At 40.9% G+C, this 26,143-nt stretch overlaps 1 protein-coding gene across 2 annotated transcripts in view; it reads right to left on the bottom strand.

The window, feature by feature from the left end:
- The window catches only part of KITLG (KIT ligand), a 55,851-nt gene extending 29,864 nt beyond the window's left edge, over positions 1-25,987 (bottom strand). Inside the window, exon 1 of one of the 2 annotated variants that reach the window (XM_057423846.1) lies at positions 25,617-25,987. In XM_057423846.1, the coding sequence (XP_057279829.1) occupies positions 25,617-25,631 (15 nt within the window). In that variant the 5' untranslated portion in view covers positions 25,632-25,987. The remainder of the gene's footprint in view (positions 1-25,616) is intronic. The other variant, XM_057423836.1, reaches the window with a different exon arrangement.
- Positions 25,988-26,143: the final 156 nt, after the last annotated feature.

Genomic DNA, 26,143 nt, shown 5'->3' with positions numbered 1-26,143 from the left:
TTCAAGAACTGAAAAAAGAGTAGTTCTACCTTCAATGTTACACAGTACACTAGCAGTTACACTCACTAACAGGATGTTTCCCTGATATGTTCTTTGGAGATGGAGCCCATGACAGAAATCCCCAATTTCTTTGTTGGGTTCCTCAATATTGAATAATAACGGAATATGGATTTGTTCACTGACTTGTGTCACTGTCATAGAATGATATTCAACCTAAAAGCCTAATAATCAAAAAACTAACAGAGCTGGAAAAATGTGTTTTTTTTTTTTGCCAGATCAACTGAATAATATGAATAAAACCAGCACTACACTCCAAATAAAACCAGAACTAAGACACATCTTGTCAGTCTTCACAGTTCTGGATCTAAAGAAAACCCATGAAACTTAAAATCATGAAGCTTGAAATCACTACACATTTTGTAATTATCCAAATCAGTAAGAATACACTTTTTTTCCCCTATGTAGATAGTGATTTAAAAGCACAGTAATTTTTATAACTGCTATTAAAAACAAATGCTTTGTAAATTTTGAGATTATTTGAGGTTCTTTTTGCTTATTTGTTCTGTATGTCATCCAACAGGAACTGAAAATCTGCAAAATACTGCTAGTTTCAACACGCCTATTATCTAAAATCTTTTAATTATTTGCACTTACAAAATATTTATATTACACATGCCTACAGGCACATTTTATGTCAGGACTGTATAGATCAAAGAGCTAAGCAATTTTTGTGTTATTTACTAATGACCAAACCTGCTGTTTGAGCAGAACTTGAATGGACTGAATTAAATCATGGACAGAACAAAAGCAAACCTTAAACAACAGCTTTGTAAATACAGATCCCAGTTTTATACTTTACTAAGCATAAATGCTACCCACACAGCACTCCTCACTTATTTCCATATATAATTACTTTTAAGCTAAAATGGGATTTTCAAAGCTGGCCACAGGATTTAATCACACATCATCTACCAGCATTAAACTGAAGATATATAGCAGACAGGAGGCAGACCTGTACACCAAGGGGCCTCTTCCCACCTTGAGCTCAAAAATTACTCAGTTGTTTTTGCCTTCTGAAATCTCTTAAGTACTGAATTTGAAAGTTGCTTTTGTGAAAGGGAAAAAATAATGAATAGACTGGAAAAGATATTCCAAATTAAAGATTTCAAGTATACAATTTTTGATCATTCTGTAAATGATTTTTACTATTGCGTATAAGTCACAATCTATAATTTCAGTTAACAGCATTTTAGAGGCTTAGCTACTGATCTAGTGTGTTTTTCATTTATGTTCTTCACTTACGATCTCAAGTGTTGGCAAAGGCTTATGAATGAGTGCTTTAGCTTCTTTTTTCACAGTATATTATCAAAGATATTCAATGATGCTGGTTAATGCTCAGCTAATTCCTTAAAAGAAAGCAGCAAGGGGAATACCGCATTGCTAAATAAACCAAACACTGGAAACTCTGGGCATTTCCATATATCTAGTTACTGATAAAAATTCTAATCATAAGTAGGAAGAAATAATACAAAAGAAAAAAAAAAGGAGGGGGGCAAATAATAAAACACACAAAAAAAAAACATTAAGTGCAGGGAGAGGTAGCAACTACACAGATGAATGGCTTCTTCATTATAAAATTTCTTGCATTCAAATCATGTTAGCCAAAGAATTTTTCACCCCAGTTTCTTGAGCAAACCATTCAGTTAACCACAGCCAAGCCACAGCTGCAGTAGCTGACAATGTGGAACAATATTCACCCTAGGCCAGGCTTCCAAAGTTTAGTTTTCACTTCTGCTAATGCTGGAGTAGGAACATCTCTCAGTGAGGGCTCCTCAGGCAGTGCCTGCATGCTGCTTTACAGAGGTGCAGCTTGTGAAATTCTGCCATAAACAACACTGGTTGGTCAGTCACGGATAGCTAACTTAACATTCATACTTACGCCTTAAAAAGCCTTTTGAAAGAAGGTTCAAAGAAAACGAGAATAGCAATAAAAGATATTTATTGCCTTTACTTTTTTAACCATAAAGAAGAATAGAAGCACAATAATTCCTTCATATGTCTGTCAATTTATTTAGTTATTAAAATAATGTAAGAATTGTCTTTTACCACTTAAGTAATTTACTGTCAGTGTGGAAAAAATTTAAAATGAAAGAAAAGCATTTATACAGAATGTAATCTAATTCCTATTTTCATGGTATTCAGCAACATCTTCACCCATACAAATGACACCGCTAAGTTTTGTACTCTAAAAGCCTAAATACTGCCGAAATGCTAAATATTGATCAAGTCCAACATGAGTTAAGTGTGGAAAAAGTCACCCATCCATGAACACCTAGTTCTGGAAGCCAGTAAAGTATTTTTGCAAGTTTATATGGAATTGGAAAGGTCCCTAGGTGCTCTCAGGTCCCTGGGAGATAACTTTAGTACAGTTGGAGGAACCACTGTGTGAACCCTGAATAGCTTGTAGTTAAAGTAGTAAGTCCAGTGTACATTCATCAATGTCCTTCAAAAGACTGGCACTAATCCCACTGAAGATAATAGCCTATCAGCTAGGGTGCTCACTAACAAGTGGGTTAAATTTCGTCTGACCAATTCCAACTCTAATTCCAACTCATAGGGATCTGTTCCTCTGTTATCTACCTTGTACCACCTACTTCTGTACCACCAGAGGTACTTTCCACCAATGATGCCTTCCTGGACAGAAAGAGCAAAACAGGGGTACACGGGTATTCCTGACCCTTATTTTTCAGAACATTTTTACATTTTACACTGGCAAGCCATTACATAGAAAAAAAAGGCCTGCTCACTGCACAGGCATCAAAACGTTTATGTGTATCCTCGTCTCACACATACTCCTCTATCTGGGCACCCTAACTTCTGTGAAGCTCCCCAGTCAACATGTGAGTTTTCTTGAACAACCTTTTGGCAGTCCATTGAATAAAATGGAGCCTAACTCCAGCTCAGTGAGTCACCCTGCCAGGCTGAGACACCTAAAAGTCTCTGGATCACACCCTATAAGCTTTGTTACGATTACAAAAAGCAAATGCATACCTTTCTAGTGACTGATACTATTCTTTTTTTTTTTTAACAATGATGTGTAGTAGGGAGAATGATGATAAAAGTAAACAAAATTTATCAGGGAGTATCAGAGTGATTTGTTTGCATTCTGATTTAAACAGACTACAGGAATTCTGGTCACTCTTCTTCAGAGTAAGTTTTGGAGTACTTCAGACATGAAATATTTGACATATACTCAGTTACTTACAAAATGTGGTATATTCTTCTACACAGTTCTGCATCTAACAGATATACATACATAACATGAGGGTAATTCTTGGGCTAAGGGAGAAGGAAGTTAATGAGGTACTGTTGCAAACATAAGCAGGGAAAGTTGCCATTGCCCCCCTGCATTCAAATGAGTTCAATGGGCAACCTGCTTTCATGGCTGCTTCATCTTTTTGTGACAGTTCTGTGTTTGCCTTTCCATGTTGTTCCCAACCATAAGAATTTCTTCCTCCTAACCTTTACACACACAACTTGCTTTCCCATGGGGAACCTCTGGAATGACTAATGATGACTGACAAGACCAAGATTTTTCAGGTAATTGCTCATTTCATGTCAGAATGCTAAAGCAAAGTGGTACTTGCTGGACTCCACAAGTCGTATGTTGCAAAGAAAAAGCCCAGTATCCAGATGCTTACACATGTTCCCTTCTAAGGCACACTCTTAGTGAATCAGAAATAACTCTGTTCAGGTTAATGGATTGTCCTGGGTTCAGCAGGAGCAGTCATTTTTCTCCTTCTTAGTAGCTGGTGCAGCGCTGTGTTTTGACTTTTGGCCTGAGAACAGAGCTGATAACACCGATGTTTTAGTCTGACCAAGGACTTTCTGAGCCTCATGCTCTGCCAGGGAGGAGGGGAAGCTGAGAGGAAGCAGAGACAGGACAGGACACCTGACCCAAACTGACCAAAGAGGTATTCCATACCACAGCACGTCATGCCCAGGAGGTAACTGGGAGTTACCCAGAAGGACTAGTACACTGCGGGGTTGGAGGAGGTATCGGTTGGTGCTTGGTCGGGCTGGGGGGGGGGGGGGGGGGGGCGGGGGGAGTTATCGGTCAGCTGTGCTGAGGTGTTGTGTTCTCTTCCCTTGTTATTTCCTTTATCATTATTATCACTGGTGGTAGCAGCAGTGATTTGTGTTGTGCATTAGTTACTAAACTGTTCTTATCTCAACCCATGGGAGTTGCATTCTTTTCGATTCTCCTCTCCATCCCTCTGGGAGTAGGGGGAGGGAAAGAAGGGGGGGAGTGAGTGAACGAGCTGTCTGGCTGTGTTTAAACCTTGACAGTTCTTTTTGGTGCCCAGTGGAGCATGAGGGGTTGAGATAACGACAGATCTGACCAGATTAATAGTCACTCGTCACAATGCTGATTTATTGGCTCTCAGAGTTGTTCCTCTTGATCTCACAGTTTCAGAATGTTGTAACTTACTTAGAGCCGGTATTTGCTGTGTTGGTGTTTATCAAGTGTGGGGCTTGGGCTAAGGTTCTTGTCTCACTGTGCTTTATGGCAATGGCTTGTAATACGGGCGGGCTCCAGCAGCAGGGCGGGATGGACGTGGCCGTGGACTTGTACCTGGCAGTTCGCCTGCTCCTCACCGTCCTGGCCCTCGCCCTCGCCTCCGCCTTGGTGAGGCCGCGGGGAGCCGAGCGGGAGCGGCCCCGGGAGCCGGCAGCAGCAGAAGCGGCCCGGGAGAGCGGCCCCGGGGACCAAGCGGGAGCGGGCCGGAGGCCGCGAGGGGACGGCTGCCGGTGGAGGAGGTCGGGGCGGTCGAGGAGAGGAAGGACGCGGCTGCAGAGCAGCGGGAGAAGGCGGCGGAGAAGCCGAGCCCCGCGGAGGAGCCGAGCCCCGCGACGGCCGAGAGCATCCCCCGGAAGCCGCCCGCCGAGCCCCAGGAGGATGCAGGAGACCACGCAGCATTTCCCAGCAAGGCAGAGGAGGAAGAGCTGGACTCAGAGAAGCTGGTGGTGGGAGAGCCGGCAAGCACAGCAGCTACACCAGCCCCAGTGACAAGTACAGCAGCATCAACTGAGAGTTCTGAAGGTTTTGAATGGCCTTGGGACCTGCCTGCTGATTGTGATGGGGATCAACATGTTGGGGGACACACAGTGTTTTAACCACAACCATTTTGTCTGATCTCAAAAGTTAAGCGGGGTCGGGTTTGGGTCTTGTCTAGGGTTAGACGAAGATATAGGAGGACCAAGAGATTTTCTCCAAGGCTGGACAGCCATGAGTGGCAGGGCATGTGGGACAGTATGGGCAAGTATCTAGTCCACTGGGCCCCTCCAGTGCTTTGGAAGCGTCGGAGATGGAAGGCAGCTGTATGGAGTCCCCAGCAACAAGCTGCAGAAACTGCTGAAGGGGACAGTGAATTATTTTGAGCCTGGTGGGCCCATGACACTTCAGGCCATCAGGGCAGAGATGCAACATAGAGATGGACTCATGATCGAGGGGTGGACTTAGCAATGGACACCACTGCCCAGATTATTCACGAGTGTGAACACTGCACACAGCTTCTCCTGCTCTGGAAGACTGTTACAAGAGACGGAGCCTGACATCACGGACCAGATGGACGCAGCAGCTTTACAGGGACTGGTCCATGCACTAGGGTAAGAGTGCACTGAGATAAGAGTGATGGTATATTGAAAATGTGGGATCTGAGCATGACGTGAATGGTACGGAATAAGGGGTGGATACTGTCCTGGGTTCAGCAGGAGCAGTCATTTTTCTCCTTCTTAGTAGTTCTGCTAAGTTACACATATCTATTTCCTGAGATAGACAAATTAAAGATACACGGTCTTACTGTGCTGAGAAAATGAGGAATCACACCATCCAGATCTTGGGAAAACTAGGACACTTATTAGACTGTATGACAATTTCATTTCATGATATCTCAGGCCAATTGCTACCATCATCTACTCCCTCCAGCTCTCCTTGACAGATGCAGAAGCAGCAGGCTGCTCCAGCCAATGTGGTACTATAGCACTTAGTAAGGTGCAACCAAACTCCTGCTGTATTTAGCTTCTGTGTTTCAGGTGGAGCCAAGATGAACATGATAAGCAAGAAGAAGTGCAAACTGACATAGAGTTTGCCTTGCAAATCAAGGCAATCCAGGTATTTTGTAATTACATTCAGTAAAGCACAAAACAGTGGTTTTAATTTGTAAACCATTGTATTTATTTTCCACTCCTCTAAGACTACTAATGTAAAATATTTGCTATGACAATGTTGTAATGTTGGCCTTTGCTCTTTAAAAATGTTACTTGATCCATAATAAATTATGACCACTCTTTAGTCTCACTTCACAATCAGGGATTCAGGCAGTTTCCATGCATCCTAAATATGAATCCAGGACAATTTATCCATTTCTTGGATAACAGCCAGTTTGTTTAGCTCCCAAACACTGGGAAGTGAAGTTACCAAGAGACAGGTAATTATATATGGATGTTGCCTACTGAGCTTCTGTTAATGGTGTCCAAATAAATATTAACTGATAATCATCCATCCATCAGGTAGAATTCTAGTTCTGTGAAGAACCAGGAATTTTATGGACAAAACATTTCAAGGAAGAAACAAAAAAAACAGATATTTTGAAAGAAATCTTCCTGTTAAGTCATAATTAAAGACTATGAGGACCTTCAGAGATCCTGAATTTAGCACAGTCTTTTTAGGAAATATACACTGGCAAAAGATATTTCCACCCTCCCCCTCCTTGTAAGGTCTATTATGATCATCGAGGATTGGTACTAAAATTTCATATGGTACTCATATGGTATTGGTATGGTACTGAGTATTCCATTATTTACAGAACTGATGGGTAGGGGCAGAGCAATTGACATTCTCTACCTGGACTTGTGTAAAACGTTTGACACCGTCCCTTTTAACATCCTTGTCTCTAAACTGATCACCTCGTGGGTAAAGAACTGGCTGGATGGCTGCATGGAGAGAGATGTGACCAATGTCCACCTGGAGGCCGGTAACGAGTGGAGTCCCTCAGGGATCAGTGTTGGGACAGGTCTTGTTCAACATCTTTGTTGGTGACACGGACTGTGGGATTGAGTGCGCCCTCAGCAAGTTTGCCCATGACACCAAGCTGTGTGGTTCGGTTGATACACTGGAGGGAAGGAATGCCATCCAGAGGGACCTTGACACGCTTGTGAGGTGGGCTGATGTCAGCTTTATGAAGTTTAACCATGAAAAATGCAAGGTCCTACACCTGGGCCGGAGCAATCCCAGGCACAGCTACAGGTTGGGCAGAGAAGAGATTCAGAGCAGCCCTGAGGAGAAGGACTTGGGGGTGTTGGTTGGTGAGAAAATGAACATGAGCTGGCTTCAGTGTGCAATCGCAGCTCAGAAAGCCAACCGTATCCTGGGCTGCATCAGAAGGAGCGTGACCAGCAGGTCAAAGGAGATGATCCTGCCCCTCTACTCTGCTCTCATGAGACCTCACTTGGAGCACTGTGTGCAGTTCTGATGTCCTCAACATAAAATGGACATGGAACTGTTGGAACAAGTCCAGAGGAGGGCCATGAGGATGATCAGGGTCTGAAGCACCTCCCACTCCCATATGAAGATAGGCTGAGAAAGTTGGGGTTCAGCCTGGAGAAGGCTATGTGGAGACCTGACAGCAGCCTTCCAGTATCTGAAGGGGGCCTACAAGGGTGCCGGAGAGGGTCTCTTTATTAGGGACTCCAGTGAATAGGACAAGGGCCAATATGTTTAAACTTAAACAGGTGGAGTTCAGTTTAGATATAAGAAGGAAGTTCTTTACTGTAAAGGTGGTGAAGCACTGGAATGGGTTGCCCTAAAAATTTGTGAATGCTCCAATCCTGGCAGTGTTCAAGGACAGGTTGGACAGGGCTTTGAGCAACCTGGTCCAGAGTGAGGAGACTCTTCCCATGTCAGAGGGGTTGGAACCAGATGATCTTAAGGTACTTTCCAACCCAAACCATTCCATGATATTTTTCTATCCCACTTTAAAGTGATGAAGACCAATATTTACTTGTTTCGTTAGCAGAGACACTGAGATCCAGAATCCCTACGCAATCAAAATCGAAAAAAGCAGAACACCAAACTTCAGTTGACTCAACAAAACCTCCCTCAAACTCCAAACATTTTTGTTTTTTTTTTCTCTTTGCTCCTGGGAAATTACAAAAGAGTTTTCTTGCATAAATCCAAAGTAATTTTAAGTAATTGAAATGGGAAGGCAAAGTAAGATACAAGATTATCTTGGCAGGGAGGACAAGATTCTCACACTGTATGGAGGTGGATGATCTGATTTCCTCAGGGAAGACATTTTCTTACACAAAATATTTAATTAAAGATTGTTTTTAAAGATCTATTTCAGGTGTCTTGCTTGTTTGCCAAGTCTGTGCTAAAAAAAAAATCTACTATGTTGAATATTCTTTTGAATTATAATGGAAATGTATGCATTGTCACCCTTTTTAATCTTAGACGTTCAAACACCAGTACAGGAAATGGAATAAGAGTTGTTACAGAAATTCCATAATGGATTTTTATTTCTAACCATCCACTAAAACGTACATGGAATTTGGGCTGGGAGAACTGTTACAATGCTGAAATAAAAAAAAAAATTATATAAACCACAAACAGTGAAAATATCAGCTGTTTTGATACCTGGGATACGATGAAACTCAAGTACATGATGAAAACGTCTCTGTCTTCCCTAGTATTTCATTTTAGTATGAAATAAAACAGATTAAGTGTACTCTTACTCTTTCATGCACATGAACTTTTCTAGAAATTAAACTATATTATAAATCTGAAGATTTTTCAGTTCATGGTTGAACCTATGGGAAGAGAACATCAGGAAAAATATTCTGATACAAAATTAAAAGTTTTTAGGCATTTTTTTCTTTCATTTTCTTCTTTCCAATCCTTTTATACTTTCTTGTATAAGCAGAGGATGATTTTTGAAATATGAATCACAGACTGGTCAACTTGGTCTTAAACCAAAGACATGTCCTTATAAAGACCCTGTTCCATTTCTGAAGTCTGAATGTCTTTGATAACATCCCTGATAGGCCCTGTATCTTCATAGGGGCATAAATTCAGACCTAATTTCACTGACTGGCTTGATATGAGACACCTCATTTACAGAAGTATAATTGCAGAACACAGACTAAAACTAGATGCCAGTATAGTCAATATTAAGCGTGTTTCATCCACCTAACTTAATTGTAATCCTTGCAATTACAAGCTTACATGTAATTAAAGAACACCGTTTGGATCTCTTGGATACGTCAGCACCAGTATAAGCTTTGACAGTGCTGAAGGATGGTATTTATTCACATCAGTATGTACTATGTATCGTGAGATTAGTGAGACTATTAACTTCCTGACTTTTTACAGATACATTGATGGTCTGTCTGCAAGAGCACTCAGGATAAGGTGAGAAACTGAGGTTACGTAAGTAATGTGGTGGGCACCATGACAAAAAGATCATGGGATTGAGCTCCATCAGCTTTCCTCAGTCCCTCTGCCATTGTGAAGATCTCATGACCAACATCAAGCAAATGTGGTAATCTGCAGTCCACCCAGAAAAGCTCTGGCATGATCTACTAATAAGGCAAATGATATCGGTAACCTGAATTCCAACATACAGGGATGGATTTAGCCAGTCCTCATCAACAGGCAATAAAAAAAACCAAACAAATGATTTTCCTGGAGCATAAATCTCTTGACTGACATTATCTGCCCCATTCCACAGCAGATATCAGTTTTCAAAGTCATTGTGGTTAACTCCTGGGATAGGTAGGCTCCAGATAAGAGTTCTTTTATATTCCACTCCTTTGATGCCACAAACAACTTAGATTTGTAATGGAACTGGATAAAAACAAAGACTGGAGGAGTAAAGCAGAAGTGGAGGGAATAAGTGGGAGTGAAGGGAATAACATCACAGTGTCATCGAATTGTTTAGACTGGAAAAGGCCTTCAAGATCGTGAATTCCAACCGTAAACCTAGTACTGCCAAATCCACTCCTAAACCATGTCCGTAAGTGTACATGTCTTTTAAATACCTCCAGGGATGATTACTCAACCACCTCCCTGGGCAGCCTCTCTCAATGCTTGACAACCCTTCTGGTGAAGAATTTTATCCTAATATCAAACCTAAACCTCCTCTGGCACAACTTGAGGCCATTTGCTACTTGGGAGAAGAGACCTACACTGATCTTACTACAGCCTCCTTTCAGGTAGTGGTAGACAACAGTGAGGACACCCTGACCTCTCTTTTCTCCAGGCTAAATAACCCCAGTTCCCTCAGCCACTCCTCATAAGACTTGTGCTCCAGACCCTTCACCAGCTTCGTTTGTCTTCTTTGGACACATTTCATGTCTTGTAGTGAGGGGCCCAAAATTAAACACAGTATTGGAGATGAACCTTCAGAAATTGTTCCAGATCTTCCCTGTTCTGATGGTTAAAAGCCATCTTGTACTGTCCAGTTTAAGTGTAATGACAGCAATTTATATCAATGTGTTCTCATGGCAACACTGCTCCTTTGCTTGTGTAGTTGTACTGCCATCTTTGTGGCAGTACTTTTCGTGTATTTATGGAGACCAACACTACTATTTGAGTCTTTTGCTACACTAATTAAAAAGTCCATCTGACTTCCAGTGCTTCATGACACAAAAACAACAAAAAAAACCCAAAACCTCACGGGAAATAAGCAAAGCATTCGCTTTCTCTTACCTCTTCTCAGAGTACAAATCCTATTTATTTACTCTCTATAGTACTTTAGTTTCACACAGGCTCTGCTCTCCAGCAAATGCAAATAGAGGATTACCCTACCTCTTACTGAGCATTGTTGGAGCTATTACAATGGATGCAGTATACAGCCAGGTGGTTGCTTCTGAAATGAAGAGGAGCAAAAAACTTAAAATCAACATTATGTCATGCAACCTTTAAAAGGGATCATTCTTCATTAGTCAAAGTAGTTTCTCCCATTGATAAGTAACAGCTGACACAAAAGGTATTCCAAATTTACTCACACAAAAACTGGCTTCTCTGGATATACTCCAGACAGCAGCACCCACATTAACTTAAAAGGCTTGGAACAAGAAATTTCAGTGCACCAGAAATGAGAAGTTTTCACTTTGATCCCCAAAACCTTAGTTGATAACATTTCAAATTGTGATGTAACATGTACTTTTCTCTTGTACAATGTTGGTGAGGAATGTGATTTTGCATCTTGAAAAGTTTTGTGGTGTACCCAGCTGGTAAGGAAGCCCCACACAGCTGCTCACTCACTCGCTCACTCACTGCCCCCTGTGACATGGAGGAGAGAATCAGAAAGGTAAAAGTGAGAGAACTACTGGGTTTACATAAAGACAGTTTAATGGAACAGAAAAGGGAGATAATGATAATAAAAGAATTAGAATATACAGAACAAGTGATGCACAATGCAATTGCTCACCACTTGTTAACTGATGCTCAGCCAGTTCCCAAGCAGCAGCTTCCCCTGGCCAGCCTTCCTCCAAGTGTATATATTGACTGTGACATTATTTGGTGTGGAATATCCCTTTGGTCAGCTGGGGTCCTCTGTCCTGGCTGTGTCCCCTGTTGAATTCTTGCGCCCCTCCAACCTTCTCACTGGCAGTGCATGAGGAGCTGAAAAATCCTTCACTTGGTATAAATACTATTTAGCAACAATTAAAAAAACAGTGAGTTATCAAAATTATTCTGATACTAAATCAAAAACACTAAACCAGCTATAAGAAGAAAATTAACTCTATCCCAGCCAAAAACAGGAGAGGGATTAAAAAAACCCAAACCAATGAGGTATTTAGCCAAGCCTCTGGCACTAACCTAAATCTACATTATTACCTTGAGGCACGTAATAAAGATCAAAAGTATTCTTCACACACTGCTCTACTGTAGGATGCAAGAGTGCCATTACACAACTTGGCTGCAGGAAGAGAGCCAGGTCATGAAGCTTGAGTTTCTGCTCCTTCTCACTGTCATTTCATTGAGAAATTTACTACATTGGACATAATGTCTATTAATGATGTGCCTGTATTGTATTCATGATTTAGAAATGTGGATTTACAGATTTAATGCAGTGTTTCACAAGCATCTTGTATACAAAACACTATACTAAAGTCAACAGAAGACCTAGCATGTGCCATAAGTGAATATTCAGGGGAAAATATAACGTAACAGCACCTCGTTTGTTAGAAGTTGTTCGAGTTTTAAAACAAATACATAACCCTTTCTACATCATGTTCTGTTTCCAACAAAACACATGTTGTTAGGCAATGAAGTCAGCTTCTGGTCTCATAACAGCCACTGCAGACATTTTAACAATAATCTGTAGTCAATTTTCACAAAAACTCCAGGAGGTTTCTCGAAGACAGTTTTTCAGGGGAAATGATCAAAAGCACCTACAGACAAGCCATTTAAAAGCCAGCATACTAAAAAAAACCAACAAAAGTGTAAAATGAAATCTGCATCTGCTGGCTTTGGTGCTAAGATTTCATCTTCCTTTATCAGAAGATGCAGAAAAAACCTTGAGGACTTTCAGCATATTGAACTTACTTGTCACAGTAAAATTCCTATTGTTCTTTGTTCGTTTACATAGCATTTCTTGATACAGCAGTTCGATAACCAAAAGGTCTGTTGGGATATTTCCCTGGGAAATGTGTAAGTTTAAACCTTACCATTTAAACACTTCGAGGTATGACTGCACATTTGTCAATAACCAAATGAAGTTTCAATGAGCCCATCAGAAACAATATTACTAGGTTTATGTTCTCTCTAAACCTATTTAAACCTATTAACTTTCAAGATTTCAGTAGATCTTGATTTTGTATTTCTTCTCACTGTACCTGACAAGCTGAACTGTACATTTTAATGGTGCACAAACAAACGTGTGAAAATCATGCAAGTTCATCTCAGCTGTTTCCAAATAACACAGAGTAAAGCAAAACCAGATTGAAATCCATTTTCTGACTGGAAAAAAACCCACAACTTTTTCCAGATCCTGATTTAAACTCAGTTTTCTCATATTTATTTATGAAAGCTAGCAGTAAATAATTTTACTTCCAAAAATGCTCTAAGCTCTTAGACATTATTTTATCTCCTACATAATTGGAATCATATGCTTTCCTATACATGCTCAAAACCAGAGTGAACAATTTAGGTTTAAAGTAATGACCTGTGAAAGAATTACAGTCTTACATTCACACTCTTATTGGAATACAAGTACAGTAAGAATGGATCTATATTTTTTTGTGAAAATAATATTTGCCTAAAGTGATAGGCTAATGGATGAGATTAATCTCAAATGCCTTGAAGTTACAGCTTGTGGGACTGCAGACAAATCAGGTAAACGACATATCAAATTAGCAACTAATCTTCAAATCATTTAAGAATGCTTGCAAGACAACGTAAGCACTGGGCAGCCAATAAGCCATTTACCTTTGCAAGGTGGAATTCCAAATACATTATGCCTTGTCTCAAATTCGTATATTAGCATGGAAAAATCAACTATATTTTTTCAAGTTTTTGTTCTAAAATGAAAACATTTCCGTCATCAAAAAATACCTTAGTGATTATTACCATTCCAGCTTCACATCGATAAACACAGAAAATGAACATCAATTTTTTTTTCAAGATTTACTAAAATATATCATGCCATTGTTAATTTTAAAAGTTCTTCCTGAAATTATTTTCCTGAGATGTATGCATTTTTTTTTCTTTTTTAAAGAACACAAATTGCCAGAATGGTCATTTTGGGAATTTGAAGCAATGTATAAGGTTGTTCCAGGACAATGTAAGTTGAAGATGGCAAAAATGGGCTGGGGTAGATCAAAATGCTTCCTGTAACATAAAAAGCCAGTGACTGCATTACTGCATCAGAAACTCAAGTATATTTTGAATTCCAATGCACCCCTCCAAGGGGAAGACATACTTTTAAATGCCTTTTCCTGTTGATACTGAAGTCCTGTATGAGAATATCTTTTAGGCATGGTCCATGGAAACTCTGCTGTCTTTCTATGGCTAGAGCCATGCAATGTGTCAACATTGCATAAAATTTTATGAGTTCTAACCATTCATACATCTTCAAAGAAAGATCTTTCATAAACGTTTCAACTGTCATTACTCTCACATGTAATTGAGCTCAGCTACAATATATTTCAAAGTGCTTTCCCTTTCTCAAAAGTAAAGGCTGAATTGTTACAGATGGTAATTTTGGCAGATGGTTGTATATGAAACTAAGTTTATAATTAGGCCAAATCTGACTTGTGCAATTAAGGCAATGAAGATTTGGAAAATAAGAAGTGTCAGATCATCACATGATCAGTCTGGTGGCCACAGAAAAGTGAAGAAACCTGTTCATTCACACTTACAGAATGTATTGTCTAGGGGAAGATATCTTGCATGAAGTAGAAGATAAACAACCTTTCGTGCTCAGAGTGTACACTAAAGTAACGATGGCTTTTTACCTACTTAAGTGTATAATCCTTTTTCCTTCAGTCAAGGTTAATGAGATGGTCTGAAGCAATCTAACAGCTCCCTGCTGCTGAGAGAGGGCTCTCAACATCTCCTTCTCTGTAGTTTCCTTCCTTCTGACATTCACCCGACCCCTCAGCAAATCAGTAAATTCACAGTGACTTAGCTAATTCAACTCAGAGACAGAAAACTAATCCCTAAGGAAGGAGTGGAGGAGAAGAGATGTGCAAGGATGAGAAGACTAGGACTACTGTTTTTGATGGAAATGACCTCTTGGACTCACTCTAACATATATCAAGCTGCAACTGAAGTAATATTATATCTAGTGTCAAAAACCTTTCCAGACTTGTAATTGTGTGTGAAGGTAGCATTGCCTGTTTTAGCACCTTCTGACTTCAACTGTGTTAAATATTTCTTCACTTTTGTACCAAGAAATATCAGTAATGTCCAGTAATTGCTCTCTAGACTAATTCTTGCCTATCACTTAGTAATTTCTTGCCCTCAGCTTTCAGCCCTCCTTCATATGCACATTGTTTCCATACAATGCTTTTGCCTATTTTAGGACCACTTTTTCTCTTACATTCTTTTTTCCAATAGGGTAATCAGAAGTTTTTTTTCAAGATGGCTAATTATTACCATCATAAAAGCATCCCCCTTTTACATTTGTCTTTCTGCTCCTACTGCATCCGAGTATGTTGATTTGTTTTACTGCAAGTAAAATACAGAGATTTTTCATCCATTTTTCTTGACCAAGTATTGCTATAAGAACATTAAAAACCAGCTTGTAAGTAGTTTTACATAATTATATAATTTATATGTATATAATTTATATATAATTATATAATTATATTTATATAATTAAAACTTGTTATTAATGCAGATACAATTAGTTCAAAACATTCCTTCCAAAATGCATCCCCCTTGCTCTTCAACACAATGAACTCTGCTTGCCATCATGCCATCTGTTCTCCTATCTTCTCTAAACCTTTACAAAGTTCCTCAGAATCTCCTTTAGTTTCAATTAACCTGAGTAATTTATGTAGCTTGCACATGTTGTCATCAGTCTGTGAACTCTCTCACCAGATTGAACTATATGAGGTTGCTGACAATTAGAGAACATTACCTCTTAGGTTTTTGCCATGTTACAAATTAGATTCATTCCTACACTTTGCTTTTAGTCCCCAAATCCTTTTTTCCTCAAACTGATAATTTTCACAAGGGTTACTTATAAAAATTACGGCTGTAAACTGTATTTACATCCTGTAGAAATTTACATCTGGTCAAAAGTACTCATGTGAATTAAAGAACTTCAGTTGTCTGTAGTGAAACTATTCTGGTACGTGTTCAGTAGCATCCTTGTTTCAGATGTACTGATAAACTCACAGAAATACTGACATAATATAGTATGATTTCTTTGATTATTTTTACACCTAGTTCTCAAAAGTTTTCTATAATTGCACTTAAAGAAGACATTAAGTTGTCTGGCCTATCATAATATTTGTTTGGCTTCTGTAATGAATCTCACAGAAAATATAACCCATCATTAAGAAGAATAGTGCACATCCCCTCAGAGTGTATACTTCTCAATGCCTACTCTCTAAAATTCCAGTAAGACTAGTTTGGTATTTTCATAAGTGATGCAGTTTCTTCCAAGTTTACTTAAGTAATACTTGTACAGGAGAAAAATTCTTCCCAGTTTTGTAGGAATTGTGCCATTTACTCTGAAATAAGTAATGGAATATGTATGTTAAGAAGAATCTATGACAATAAAGCCAAAAAGCACATCATAGTTTGACAATTAGCACTTTAAACAGGCACAAATTCAACAGTAACTGAAATAATGCTCTTGGATGCAAAGCAAGAGGAACTTGTTTCAATAGGAATAAACCAGTAGGCTAATATCAGATTAACTTCACATATGTCTCAAACCATTTGTGTCAACAACATTCTGTTACAGTGGTAAATAACCAAAAGTATTGTAGGCAATCTGACTATTAGTGGCAAATGTCTACTTGATCACTAAAACCTGTGTGTGAGAAGAATCTTTTTTAAATTTGCTGAGGAGAAAGAGAAGAAAGACAGGAAATTCACTCCAGTTGATTTACAAAACATTTCAGGCCAGATTTTTTTAAAGGGCAAATGAAAACACCTAATCAGGTACTTCTACCTTAGGTAAAAAAGCTGAGAGATAGGGGAAAAGGCAATAACAGTTAATTCTAAAAGGGTTTCATTAAGTCTCAATAAGTATCTGACCCTTAAAAAATAAAAAAAAGGGGGAAAAGAAGCACAATGATTTTCCTAATATATTAAGAAAATTAATGACACTACAGAAGAAAGGGTATTTTGCCTATAGAAAGAGCAGACAAATACTCCAGAGGGCACTTTGAAACTGTGATAATAACTAATGAGTGTCATCATATAAATAACATATTCCACAGGAACAGTAGATTCATTCTAACCATGAGATGGTTAGTTTCTACGTATGAGATAAAGCACACTAAACCCAGGTTATTCAAAGGATTAGTATTTGAAGTGGGTCTCAAGAAGATAATGGGAAATAAAAACGCCCACTGGACAGACTACTACAAATAATCTAGAAAACATTTACCAGAGATGAAGCTTAGACTGTGTGGAAGGAAACAGGATGGTGACAGAGACACCCTGAGCATTTAGGATGCTAAAAGTGCTGAAGTTTTATTATCAGAGGTGAGGATGCTGACTTAAACACAGCCAGGAAAGATGCACACAGAAATGAGGGCCATTTTGTGTCTGAAAGGGGAGAGGAGAGAGAAACTTGAATGATGACCACCTGTATTTGCAGCAGAAGAAAACTGATCGAGTTTATGAACACCTCCCATCTTGAGAATGTAGTTCAATTTTTAAAAATAGCAAGATTTTCACTGATTTTAGTAGCCTCAATAAAAGGGCTTTCACATAGCATTATGCTATTAAAGGAACAATTACTGAATAAATTTATCTAAATAGTTTGGAACAGACTATGGTTATAGCCAGAATTTTTAAAGGATGTGGATTTGGAGACTGCATGGCAAATCTAGGGTACATTATTTGCCAGAGATCATAATACAGATCAAAGCAGCTTCAGTGACAGCATTTAAACTCACAATTTATAAATAAGGTTCTTATTTCCCTGAAAATAAAGCAATACCCATCAGAACCATTTTAACTCATGTTAAATACAGTACTGATAGGTTTTGTTATTAGAATAGAAACGTAGTCCACACACTGCAGAATCACAGTAATTTGAAAAGGATAGCAATTATGAACACTGAAGATACTTCTTTTCTCCTCCTTTTAAAATAACCACCAAAAAGCTCTGTTTATTCAGGAACATATTTTTTAATCTGAATGAAAGAGGGTGCCAAGCAGTTATACAAGCTTCCTAAATTCATTTGGCTGACTAATGTTCCTATTCCTGCATGCTTCATAGCAGTAAAAGAAAAACAAATCTCAGGAAGAGCTGACATTTAGATCTATATCAGTTTAAAGACATAATGCATAATATTGTCTGCTTGCCATTTAATTCAAAAGACAAATTTTGCTGAGTTCGCTTAATAATGAGCAAATGGAGGCTGGAAATTAGAGGGCTGGAACTTACAATTCTTTACAATAAACCATTAGCATGTTTAAATTTCAACTTCCCCAAATTTCTAAGCACTTGACTTTTCATGTAGTGAATTGTTTTGCATATATGCAGCATATTATTAATTTAAATGCATCATGCCTGACTCTTTACATCAGTCCATTACTTCAGATAGACCACAAAAGTCAGCACCTTGGTATCCTACCCCCATTTTTTACACAATTATGAAATCTGCATAAGCAGGACTTTTTTTTGATCAACATGAAATGGAGGAAGAAACTTTCTTACACACTTAAAAATCTCCACATTAACAGACACTGTTCAAAACAATCACACTTTAGCATAATGAACCTTGCACATCAGTGTATTACTCCACGTTTTCAGTATCTGCTTAGACATAAGTAAGTTCATTCTTCTGTCCAGGAGCAACTCTTATAGAGAGTTGCATGATTTGCACAAAGTTCATTTTCCATTCTAAGCAGAAACAGATTGTCAGGACATGCACAATTTAGTTTTAGTCTGACTTATATTGCCCGAATAATTTTCTTCTAAAAGTAATTAGAGGTCACGTGTTACTAGACAGACCGAAAAATCCATCTAGCAATGATGTATCATACTACAAACATAAATAGAAGACATTTACTTTACTAAATACTTAACTGCTACCAAGCAACCACAAGGTAGCAAGGAAAAATCTGCATTTTTTTTTCCTCATACTTCCAAATTTATATAAAATGCATATACGTATCACATAGCATCATAAAACTCATTTCAAAAACATAATTGAGCACTATTAAGGAGAAATTAACTCTACCTGTCACTGAGTTCTGAGTTACACATAAAGAACAAAAATGCACAAAGAAAAACCTATAGATCCACTCAACAAGAATGGTTTAAGATTATCCTGTATAGGACTCAGGTAAGCCTTTATTTCCAAGAAGGTTCTATTGTGCTATCCTCTGCCTTACTTCTTTGACGATAAAGCACGGTGTGAATTCACCCACAGCTTATGTTGCTACTGTAAAGGAAATACACACCCCTGGCACATATTTCTGTGCATGTGTTATTCTAGGCTGAAACTGGACATTCTGGTAAGTCAGTTGTGCCACGGTTTGCACACCACGCTTAGAAACTTCTCTGCATGTAAGTTTGTGCACAAACATATGCCTGCATGCACTTAGAGAATACCAGATATATACAGCTGGTTTTGCATGGTGTGTGCTCCCCTGTATGTATGTGGGCACTGGTTCAATGGGGTGAGACATTTGGATTCCTTCCCAACTTCTGTAGTTGCAAGGTAAAAATTAAAATCATGTCATGTACTTGGGAGGAAAGATACTGGAAGGCTATCAGCACAAGTGATCCTGCCTACATCAAGTAGAGAGATGCCAGCCAAAGCAAATGTAGAATGTAGGCCTTATTATACTATAAATAGATTGCATATACTTAACGTATCTCCAAAGCTGTATATAGGGTGCTTCTAAAAACTTCTTATGGTACACCTAAAGAAGAAATGGTTGAGCTAACTGGACTAATCTTTGGCCTTAACTGTCACTGAACTGATGTCCCTGGAGCTGACGACAGAAGAACAAATGAAAGGCCAGATGAATAAGACACTGGATGAGGGTTTATTGTCACTGAGACTGTTAACATGATTGCATTGAAGCCAGGCTCTGTCATGTAGGCCTGGCCAAACCACACAGATAGGACTGGCAGACCAATGTTTTCAGATTGTTTTGCAGATACCTAAATCTTTCTGAATGCAGGTTCAGAGGCTGGCATGATTTGCAATCTGTGAATTTGGATTTGTGGCCTGAAATACAATTCCCCCCCTCCCCCCCCCCCCTTCCTAGTTCATGTGTCAGCCACCCTCAAGGTTAAACAAATAAACCTTCAACAGAACAGTATCAACAAGACAGATTAGACAGATAGTCCCACTCCAGTGAGTATGCTAAGGTGAATTCTTTTGGGTTAGCCTTTTTCTCTGGATTGAAACAAGGCTGTTCACCAACCCAGAGGTAATCTTTGTAGACCATACACTCATCCGTTTGCGACAGCCCAATCTAAACAAGGCTTTGCTGAACATCAGTCTGAGCGGAAGGGTGCAGCCCACCTCTGCCCCGAGTCCAATGCTGCCAGCACACACCCCTCTGACCTCCCAGCTCTGCTGCCCAAAACTGGAGACAAGCCAGTGAAGATGCACAAGTGAGATACCTAGCCTGACTCCTAGTAACTCTTCACTGAGACATTAAGAGATATCATTTGAATGGCAGCTATACAGGTGCCAAATGGGAGAAGAGGTAGCTCTTGAGGCTAATATGATCTTGAGGATCATTCCTGAACCTGATCCAGTACGTTTTGCAGCAAAAATGAAGAAAAAGAATAACAAACAAATACTACAGTTCCTGCATGCTTACAAGTGCTCTTTCACAGCAGTGAAGGTTTGGGGCTAGAAGGCAGACTTGCTTGAGAGATCCTTCCAGGAGCATTGACAACTGTCAAGCAGTGGTCAGCTAATGGCCTTGCCAGGGGGAAACCTGCACTCACACCCCCAAGCCTGCACCAACTGGTCTCACTTCTAGTGTCGCTTCAAGGGCTGATGAACGGCTGGAAGCTCACGACTGACTTACTTACCCACTTTCTGCAGAACAGTGTGTTCCAAAGCATGGCATGGCTGCAAAGCAGGGAGTTCCACAAGGGCCTCCTTGAGGCAATACCTGCAGATACCTCTTAGATCTGACGCTATTTTCACCATGCATTCTTACTTACGTGTGCTCCATGCAGCCATGAAAACACAAAAATATGTATAAAGTAGAAATTCCTAATTGGATTTAAAATGGTTATCGCATCCATCTACCTTGTATAATTTAAAACATTTAAAACAAGAAACAGCAACCATTCACCTGGTGGCTATCAGATAACAACAGGAAATTAGACAATAATTTACTGCTGACATTACTATGATCCCAAGTGTTCATTAATCTGAACTCCTAAATTGGCTTTTATTTAGACATACAGTAGAAATAACGTGTCCATTAGTGTATCTACTTTCACAGACTTCAGATATATGCATGGTACCAGCTTTAATCAAATAAAAAAAATATTTTTGTTTTCTATGTTTAATTGTAACACATTTTCATTCTCATACTAATAAATGTCTGATACTATTTACATTTGCCAATAACTATAACCATCCAGCAATGAAACTGGTATTTTACATGCTTCCCACCATCAGTTATTTCGGCATCAGTAATATTTACGAACAACTTTTTTGCAGGTTTACGTATGACTCAGTACGCAATGTAAACATGGGCCAACCCACAAGAATAAAGAGGAGCGCTACCCCTCTCCACTCACCTTGCATTTGTCCATTTCCCTTTTCTGCAAGTGCACAGGGTAAAAGAACAACAAAACAAACAAACCCAAGTGGATTTGGACACTGCAAATCCAGTTAAAAGGCTGGCTAACCTCAGGTTTGGCATACCAAAGACCAGTGCGAACAAATGCTTTCGTTTTCATCTGTCAGCTCCCACACCGCTCAAATGGAATTGCGTAGGGAGATTTTTCCTGCCTTGCTTCAAATAAATGGGTGTTGTGTTTACATACTGCATACTGAGCATTGCCCACCCTAAGCCAAGGGCTGCATCTTGCCAACTCTTAACTTTCGTACAATATGGCGATAACATGAGCCAGCATACCATTAAGTCACATAACAAAACTTGGAGAATGGCACTGCCAGCTTGCAGAACTGCACCTGAACGACTGACATGCAGAGTACAAAGGGAGAAACTAGATTTCAGTGTGATGGCAGAACTGGGTCAGAAGCAGACTGGGTTAGCTGCCTCAGTTTAAACTACAAAGCCAAGTGCTGCATAGTTCACAGAAATAAAGACCTACAGGAGCACAATACAAGCATGCCAAGAAAATAAAACTAAAAGATCATAAACAAGCCTTACAAAACACTCCCCCCACCCTTAATCCTTCCAGGTCACCTTCTGCTTATTCTCCATATGACACTTTACTCCAGGATGTTCTTTCCAGCTGCAGTACTCACAAACTGTCCTCCCCTCCCCTAAGCAGGGTCAAAACCAGGGGAAAGAAGAAAAGAGACCTTAGTCCACTGCTCAATGTGAACAGCACATCTTTCTGGCTCCAGCAAGTTCTCTTTTTCTCTCTGGTAAGTAGCAGATCTATACCTACCGTGAGCGCCAAATGTCTTAGAGCAGCTAGTGTTCATTTTTTCGCAAAATGAGCAAGGAAGATGGGAGATCAGAGCTCACTATTTCACCTATAACAGTCACTCTGCAAGCTCGCACAAAGGTATCAGATACCTGCTTTGCTCTTCTGATTTAGCCTGCTGATACGAGAACTGGAGGAGGCATCTTGTGTACTAATTCTTCTTCCAGGTACTATTCCATAGTTATTTCTACAGTCTCCCACTTCAGTGACACAAACATACCACGGATAGAACAACCTAAGGTCATTTAACTACCATTAATAATGCACATGTTCAGAGGTAAAAAGCCAAGCTGAGATCTAAGACACTTCTAATACTGAGGTTTCTAAGAGGTTGTGCATCTAATCCACTGCTGAACCAAGTATTTGTGATACCTTACCATTAGCAGCCTTGAGCTAGCGCCATGGGTGACTCCTCCTTGCAGCATATTTCTTAGTAACTTAATCCTATTTAGACTGCCTTCAAATCGTACAAAGAAAAAGCAAATCATAAATCTACCATATTATTGCAAGATTGTATCACACTAGCACCACTCATTCTGTTTTATTCAAAATATCACATCAGTGATATTTTACTTGTAAAATACTAGCATGCATGCAAATGAGCATAAACTCACTTCTGATAATAGTTTTAATTACTAAGTATATAAGCCTGCAAATCCTCTCGTACAAGTAATCCTTCAATAAGATTAATTCATGGAAATAGTCCCATTGAAGAAGGATTTGTATGACTGGATCCCAAATGCTTAATCAGATTTTTAAAGGCATTATTACTTAAAAAAATATAAAAAATCCAGGAGGTGTTGGTATGCTCAGAACAAGGGGTTATATATTTATCAAACTGTTTAGTTTCAGAAACCATCCTTCTGGGGCTGACACTGCTGGGAAACATGCTTCTGCAGTTCCTGTGGTTTCTCAGGTTAGGGCTGATTTAAATAAACTGACCAACCTGGAGCCTGGCGTTCAGCATGACTTGTCTTTCAGCACTTGCGTTGCGCTGACGTATGACTCAGCTACTCCTTCAGCTGCACTAGTTATATATTATCCCTATGTAACATTACCACAAATATCAAAATCCCTGATTTATTTGAAGTACTATCCAGGTTCTACCAAGTGGTTCTCACTTTCTCTACTATGGCAGAATATTTTATTATAACAAATGGAAACTTCTTTCCTGGCTCCCCAGTCCTTTTCACTATGCCACTTACCAGTCTAAACAACAGCAAAAGTAGCCACAGGAAAAGCATATAGGTTAAAATGTGCTTTTAATGTGCTGAGTGTCCTCCTTCATGTATCCACTTCACTTGCTCTCTCTTTGCACAAGGGTCTTTGTGGCTTTAGTGGAAAGGCGTTCTTGAAGTATCTCCTGCTCTGAACCCCTTGGAATGACTAATTGTCTGGTATCACATTTGTTTGCTAATCCTTAAAATATAGGAAACGATCCTTTGGAGAGCTAGGAGTCTTGTCACTGCCTCCAGGAAGCAGGAAGCGTAACTGCTTGAAGGCTGACAGATGCTTTACCACCATGACAAGAAGCTGTTCCACAGGCTACATACAGCTTGTGAGCGCCTGAGTCAAGACATATGGTCCTGAATGCCAAGACTGCCTGTCTTTCCCAGTTTACAGGGAAAGAGAGATTGCTCCTGCTTGGTTCTGAATTTGCAAAAGTACTCTGTTGGCTTTAGAAGTTTACAGAACATGTGAAATAAAACGCTTGACTGCTTGCATTCATATATCATCATTTGTTTGCTGAACAGTTTTTTCTTCTCTGGGGAGCGAGCCCTATGTATATGCTTCCATGGGCTAGAATAACATCCTGTGACTTTGTTACTGTCCGCTCCAGTATTAAATGAACGCATATACCTAAGCACACATAAATATGTCTCTTACACTTTAAGAGACCATTCCAATCTCATAATGTACTCAGCATATTTGACCAAGTTTGTATATAAGGCCTAAAACAACAGCTCTGCAGTGTAAGGCATCTTGAGTCATCTATAGGGAATAAGTAACAGCAATGGATATATGCTGCTAGAATTCGGAGCTGATCATTTAACTGTACCTCAGCATCACAAAAATTAAGTCTCCAAGTTATAACTTCTTAACCATGGTACATTCTCCAGTGCTTGGGCCAGCTGAAATTTGGATATTTCAGAAAGCAAATATTTATAATTCCTGTCACATCTTGAAAAACTGTTTAACTGCCCCAAAGACTTCAGTAAGGTCTTCTCCATTTAAAAAATTGATATATATATATTGTGATTTTTCCAATGACTGTATGCTGAAGTGCCTACAGGCTGCAGGCCTGCAGGGGACCCAGCAGCTGCCAAGAAATAGATAAAAGCAGGTAGTATCTCCTTCCTGACCAAGAAGTGGAGGTGAAGGCAAAACCCCCAGCACAGCACCCGCTGCACTGCTAATTCTCAGAGCTCAGTCTGGCACCGAGTCCCTAGGTCAGCCAGGATGGAGGGTGGCGGCACCCCGCAAAGTCAAGCCTTTAACTTCTTGGAGTTTCCCTGTGCTGTGTATTGTTACAAGGTGACTTTTCCACTCACGTCTGTCCCCATCCATCCTTTCAAGAAAACAATTCACAGTTCAACCACTGTTCTATATTTCTACAGAACTTGGAGAAATAGCGGCAGCGACGTCCGCCACGGTGCAGAGCGGCTCTTGGCAGCGGGTGCGGGAGGGCACGGGGCGGTATGTGGAGCTGCCCGCCACACCGGCTCGGCTCCGCAAGACGGAGCGGTTCGGATGGAGCCCCGCGCACGGCAGCAGCCGCGCCACCGCCGCCTCCGATTATTGCCCGTTTTCGCGCTCAGCTTGTCAGTGTAACACAGACCACTGATTTATTAAGGCAATTTTTCCAAGCGCCTTCTCAGATCTCCCACGGCTCAGCCGCCGATCAGGCCGCTTCCTGCAACTTTTCCACGGGCGACGACGGCAAGACGGGCGGTATCTTTTCTTCCCACCCCGCTTTCCCAAACCACTCACCAAGGGCAGCGGTCGCCATCCCCGGCGCCCCTCACCTTCCGGCTCCCCGCGGACACCCCCACGGACACCCCCACGGACACGGGTGCGCACTCCTCGCCCGGAGGCTGCCCGACCCGCGCACCGCTCTCCGCTCCAGCAGCGCCCCTGTGAGCGGCGGACCTTCATCCGCCGGGGACTGGCGGTCCAGCCGTGCTCTGCAGGTCGGTCCTGCCGTTGCCCCCTGGCAGCCCCTCGCCCCCCGGCCTCACTTACTTGTGCCTTCTTCATAAGGAACAGCAGCGCTGCAGTCCAGCCCAGCCGGCAGTGCCCAAACTCCCTTCAGCGGAACTGTAGCTCCAGCATAACGCAGCAGCGGATAGTCCACGCATTGGGGTTGCCCACGGCGAGCCCCACGCTGCCTCCGCCTGCGCTGCTGCCCCCCGCCGCCGCCGCCGCCCTGCGCGCTCCGCTGCGCCCCGCTCTCTGCGGCGTGAGAGTCCGCACTGACTGGAGGCACCCCCGGCGCCTGGCCAGGTCTTTTATATCTCCGATCTGCCTCCAGCAGCGGCGGCGGCAGCGGCAGCGCAGGCAAGACACGCCTTTTCCCTCCCTCCCGCCCTCCTGGAGGAGCGAGAGCCCAGACAGACCCCGCAGAGAGGGGGAAACCCGAGTTAACTTAGGGGAAGTTAGAGGCAGGAGCAAGCCCGCCCTGCCCTTATCCCTGCACAGAGGGAAGCGCGTCCGCCGCTGGGCTAGAGGGGGAGCGGCAGGGGGGGTCGCAGGAGGTGCGGGAAGTGGGG

This window comes from Pezoporus wallicus, unplaced genomic scaffold, assembly GCF_028554395.1.
Source record: "Pezoporus wallicus isolate ANWC-B61680 ecotype Strahan unplaced genomic scaffold, APGP_CSIRO_Pwel_v1 contig_7722, whole genome shotgun sequence".
Lineage (NCBI taxonomy): Eukaryota > Metazoa > Chordata > Aves > Psittaciformes > Psittacidae > Pezoporus > Pezoporus wallicus.
This window is presented reverse-complemented; position numbering and strand designations above follow the sequence as displayed.